Source organism: Nannospalax galili, unplaced genomic scaffold, assembly GCF_000622305.1.
Source record: "Nannospalax galili isolate Female #2095 unplaced genomic scaffold, S.galili_v1.0 scaffold1259, whole genome shotgun sequence".
NCBI lineage: Eukaryota > Metazoa > Chordata > Mammalia > Rodentia > Spalacidae > Nannospalax > Nannospalax galili.
Window position 1 is genome coordinate 442,315 of NW_008343968.1, and position 5,398 is coordinate 447,712.

At 40.7% G+C, this 5,398-nt stretch overlaps 1 protein-coding gene across 1 annotated transcript; it reads right to left on the reverse strand.

The window, feature by feature from the left end:
• Positions 1 to 1,548: 1,548 nt before the first annotated feature.
• LOC103739767 (glycerol kinase-like) lies at positions 1,549 to 3,198 on the reverse strand. The gene has a single exon (XM_008840238.1). It carries the CDS (start codon positions 3,196 to 3,198, stop codon positions 1,549 to 1,551), a length of 1,650 nt encoding a protein of 549 aa, XP_008838460.1.
• Positions 3,199 to 5,398: the final 2,200 nt, after the last annotated feature.

Genomic DNA, 5,398 nt, shown 5'->3' on the forward strand with positions numbered 1-5,398 from the left:
ACAGCAGACAGTAGCAGGGATATCAGAGTATAAGGGCTCTAGTGGGGGGAGGGAGGCTATGGGAGGGTGCTATCTGGGAAGTGGGTGTAAAAATATATAAATAAATTTTTTAAAATTATCTAAAAAATACAAATATGTTATACTACCCACCGGAAAAAAATAATAACAAGATAAAAAACAGAAGAACATCACATTCCTCTCCTGTCAGTGAGGGATATATTCCAAAACCATCAATGAGCATCTGAAGCCAGAGACAGTAAGTACTGAACTCTATATATACTATGATTTTCCCCCATACAAGCATACTTATGCAAAATTCCAATTCAAAAGTCAGGCAAAATATGAGATTAATAACTAAAATTAAAAAAGAACAACTATACTAAGATGAACTTGCTAGCATCACTACTGGGCCTTAGGACCATCAGTAAAATCAGGGTCATTTTAACACAGGATCTATAACACCATAACAGGTCCCTTGGTATCTGAGGTGGTCAAGTGACTAATACATGGGTAGTAGGTACCACAAAGCACTGAGGACAAAGGTGGGTCACTGAGCTCAATCCTAGACCTTTTTTCCACTCCATCTCCACTTTATAAGTGATCTCATCCACATTTGCTATCCTAACTTATTTTTTTTTCTATTTTTGAAACAGTAATAAAGTACATCTTCTTTTACTGACATAGAATATATTCTTAAATTTAAAAGATTGGCTTGTTAAAAACAAAATCTCCTGGTAAACATCATGTGTCCATTGCCCCAAAATGTATATACCTATTTGCCCCTAAATATTTATGAATAAATCTCAACTTTGGAGCTACCCTCACTGTATAAAATATGTGGAACTATTGTACACATAAAGTAAAAAAAAATGTAAAAAAAAAAAGGAAAAATAGAAAGCAACAATAAGTGTCCTTCTGTATATGATCTAGGGAGAACGTTAGGAAATTAAGTCAATATAAAATGTATTCAGAATTTCAGTTTTGGCAAATACTTTCCAGAAAAATATCTAAGTTACAAGGGTACTGAACTGTCATTTTAATAATCTAGTAGAAGTTTCCATTTAAACAATTAGTGAAGATGCTGTGGTCTTTTAATGCTCAGCAAAGAAGATTGGAGGGGGGCTCTGTTGTAAACTAAAAATTACTCATTTTTATCAGGTATTAACCCATAATTAGGCATGTGTAGTGCAGGGAATCAATCCCTATTCTACTAGTATCTAAGTGCTTTTGCTCAAACATCCCAAAGGCTAGGATATGACCATGAAACAGGGCAGGATTTTAAGATCACTGGAGGGATTCAACCCCAGAGGCGGCCAAATAGTGATGGTCAATGTTTTAAAAAAACACCAGTATTTCTGTAGCATTACTTCTGCTGCACTTTATTTCTCATCACAGGTCTACTTGGAGGATCACGCGGCGAGTGGCATATAAATAAAATAAGAGTCTGAATAGCGGTATCACATTAAGAGACAGAACTGCTGGATTCTCTTATTAGATATGAAGCACACATCTCAGGATTGCACGAGGTGGCATTATCTGTGAGATATGTTAGATGTACCTTGCTCCAATTAATAGTACCATGCTACTCACTACATAAAAGCCCAAAGTCAGACTATTGAAGATATTGGAGTCATCATTTTCATGAGACTGAGTCATAACCCAACCCATTGACTTCATTACAGCCTTTTTCCATGTAGAGTAGCGATTTTCACTTTCCTCAACATTGATCTGAGGTTCAAATCGCTCCAACTGCATAACTTCTAAGTCCTGGGGTTCCAGACTCCACACACTGACTCCTTCTGCGGCTCCAGCTGCCATGGCAGCTCCCAGTGCGGTTGTTTCTGGCATGGAGGGTTTTATCACTGGAATGCACAGAATGTCTGCTTGGAGCTGCATAAGAATTTTGTTGTTGGTCATTGCACCATCCACCTGCAAATGTTTGAGTGGAATTCCACAGTCACGGTTCATGGCATCTAAAATTTCTCGGGTTTGGAAGCAGACAGCTTCTAATGTAGCAAAAGCAATATGGAATTTATTGGTGAACTGAGTAAGTCCACAGATGATCCCTCTTGCACTGGGGTCCCAATAAGGTGCATATAATCCTGAAAATGCTGGAACAAAGTAACAGCCATAAGAAGAACCCACTTCTTTAGCCAATTTTTCGATATCTTCTGAATTATTAATGATTTGAAGATTGTCTTTTAGCCAGCGAACCATAGCACCAGCTATAGCTACTGAACCTTCCAGTGCGTAACAGACTGGTTCCTCTCTGCCAAGCTTGTAAGCCACTGTGGTCAGAAGGCCATGCTCAGAAGATACACACTTCTGTCCTGTGTTACATAATAAGAAACAGCCTGTTCCATACGTGTTTTTGGCTTGTCCATCCTGGAGGCACAGTTGTCCCACCAAAGCAGCAGACTGGTCCCCCAAACACCCAGATATTGGCACACCTTCCAAGGCCCCAGTTTTCATCAGGCCATAGATCTCAGAAGAACTCCGGATTCTGGGAAGGATGCTCATTGGAATTCCAAAAAATTTGCAGAGCTCTCCATCCCACTGCAAAGAATGGATGTTGAAAATCATGGTCCTGCTGGCGTTACTTACATCCGTACAGTGGACACCTCCGTTGACTCCCCCTGTCATATTCCAGATAAGCCATGAGTCAATAGTTCCAAAAAGAGCCCTGCCTTCTTCCACAGCCTTTTGAACTTTTCTCACATTGTCAAGGAGCCAGTGAAGTTTCACCGCACTAAAGTAAGTGCTAAGTGGAAGACCTGTCTTGGTCTTGATAAAGTTATTATGTACTGAAATACTTTTACTGAGATTCTCCACAGTAGACTGGGTTCTTAGATCAAGCCACACCACGGCATTGTAGAGAGGTTCTCCAGTTGACTTGTCCCAGACCACTGTAGTTTCCCTCTGGTTGGTGACACCAAGAGCTTTTATGTTGGAAACGTCAATACTGAGCTGTCCAAGTTTCTCACACGTTTTCTCTATACACTCATAGACAGACTGCAGGATCTCCTTGGGGTTTTGCTCTACCCATCCTTCTTTTGGGAACTCCTGTTTTATTTCTACTTGATGATGAGTAAGCACTTCAGCTGTTTTGGGATTGAAAACAAAGAAACGTGTTGAGCTTGTACCTTGGTCCACTGCCCCCACCAACGGCCCCCAAACCGCTTTCTTCGCGTCTGCCATGGATCCAGCTTTGATGGCGGGTTATCGCGTCTGGTTTCCCTGGAGATGGATGGGGGAGGGGCGGGCGCGAGACCAGAGGGCGAGTGGCACCGGGATGTATGGTGTTGAACCTGTGGCTTCCTGTTGTCTAAGTTCAATCCAGGCTCCCTCCTCGCCTCCAGACTGATATGCCCAAGCTTGGATGTAAAGCGGACATCTTAACCTTGTCTAAAGTTAACTTTAGATACTCTCTCAGCTCCCTTCTACGGTTTCAACTCAGTAAACCAACTTCCTTTCATTCTACCCAAGTTTCTTGTTCCAAAATCCTAGGAGATTTTTGTGCCTCTTCCCTTGACTCACCTCCAACACACCAGTAAATCCAGAAAACTCTCTGTCTAAATGACTACTACTTGCCATGTTCTCTGTCATCAACATCAACTTGGTTCAAGTCACTAGCGTCTTTAATGATCTGTACCAGTGTCCTCCTGACTTTCCATTCAGTCTTCTTTCTTTAAAAAGTCTGTGTTCGGGGGCTGGAGAATTGGCTCAGGAGTTAAGAGCACTGACTGCTCTTGCAGAGGACCCGCTTTCAATTCCCAGTACCCACATGGTGGCTAACAACCCTCTGTAACTCAAGTTCCAGAGGCAACAATGCCTTTCTTTGACCTCCCAGATGTTGTGGAACACAGGTGCACTTACATACACGCAGGCAATACACTCATGCACATAAAATAAAAATAATAAATAAAATATTAAAAATAAAAATAAAATGTCTGTATTCAAACAGAAAGTGGAATGATTTTCTTAAAATGAAATATGATCATGTCTCTTCTTTGCTCAAAATCCTCCAATTGCTTCCCATCTGTTTCCAAGAAAATTTAAAGTTTTCCAATGATGTGAGGTTCTAGGCAGTCAGGTTCCTGCCTCATCTTCTGCCTCATTTCCTTCTAGAAGCCCACCCCCTTTCGGGCATACTGGATCCACTGTCAGCACTCAGGCCTGTGCTTGTTCTCACCTTAGCACATTTGCAGTTGCTACTCAGTCCCCCGTGTCCCCCACCCTACTTCAGCCCCATGCCAAGTCTACAAAGGCCACCACTCTCTTTAAAGTCTGTGCTCAAACATCTCCTCCAAAGACATTTCTTTGCCCCCAGGGCCTAAAGTCTCAACATTCCTATCACCATTATTCTTTTACCTATTTTGTCTTTCTTCAAGGAAAATATTTATTTTTCCCCTTTAATTCCTTCAATGAGAGCCCCAAGGAGTTAGGGATTTTGTGTTTTCCATGTACTGTATTCTTAGTGCCCAGACAAACTCTGCAACATGATACTCAATGAATACTTGCTTTCTGTAAGTTTAAGATTAGCACTACTTATTTCTAAAGAGAATTATTTAGTGTACTCTTTCTCAAATATTTGATATCTTTCATGGTGAGGGAATCATATATGTTAGTGCAAGGAATTCAGGCACAGCTGTGTGACCCCTCAGTCAGAGTCTTGAAGAGCATGTTTACAATGTCTTCTCTGCCCCACTGCCACAGAAACCAATGGTATTCTGCACAGAGACCTGCTCTGTCAGCCTGGGCCCCAGAGAAAACACTGTGGAGCAAAGCCATAGTTCAGTATAGCATTTATAGTAAATTAGCATTGCTGTGCTAGACCACTGAGATTTGGGGACTGTTTCCACAGCTATAACCTAATTTGTCCTGATTGGTAGAGACACCCAGGCAACCATGAGCAAAGGTAGGACTTAACAATACCCATGACAATTTGACATATTATATCAATTTGCTTGAGCTGGCTTTTCCTAACAACCTGGTGCTCTGCTACTCTAACATTTTATTTGAACAAATTTAATTAAACTGTTTGTTTTAGCACAATCAGAGCCTGTTATCTCATTTTCTCATGTTTTCACAAAAAAGCATTATGAACAAAAGTATCTAAAGTATCTTATAGATTCAAAACTGCTTACCAAGCATGGCACAGATATCTTAAACTCAAACAAGAGATTTGTGAATAACATCAGTTCCTCAGGTTAACTGAATTTGGGTGAATCTCTGGGACCAGTACCTTCACAGTTGGATTATTTTTAAAGCCCCGCAACTGAGTCTGATGTAGATGATTCAAAACCCAGTACTCAGAGTAAAAGTCTCTTCATTTATGACCCTAGAAAACAGAACACTAGATGACAGAGTTGTGCTTTTATATATATATATATATATA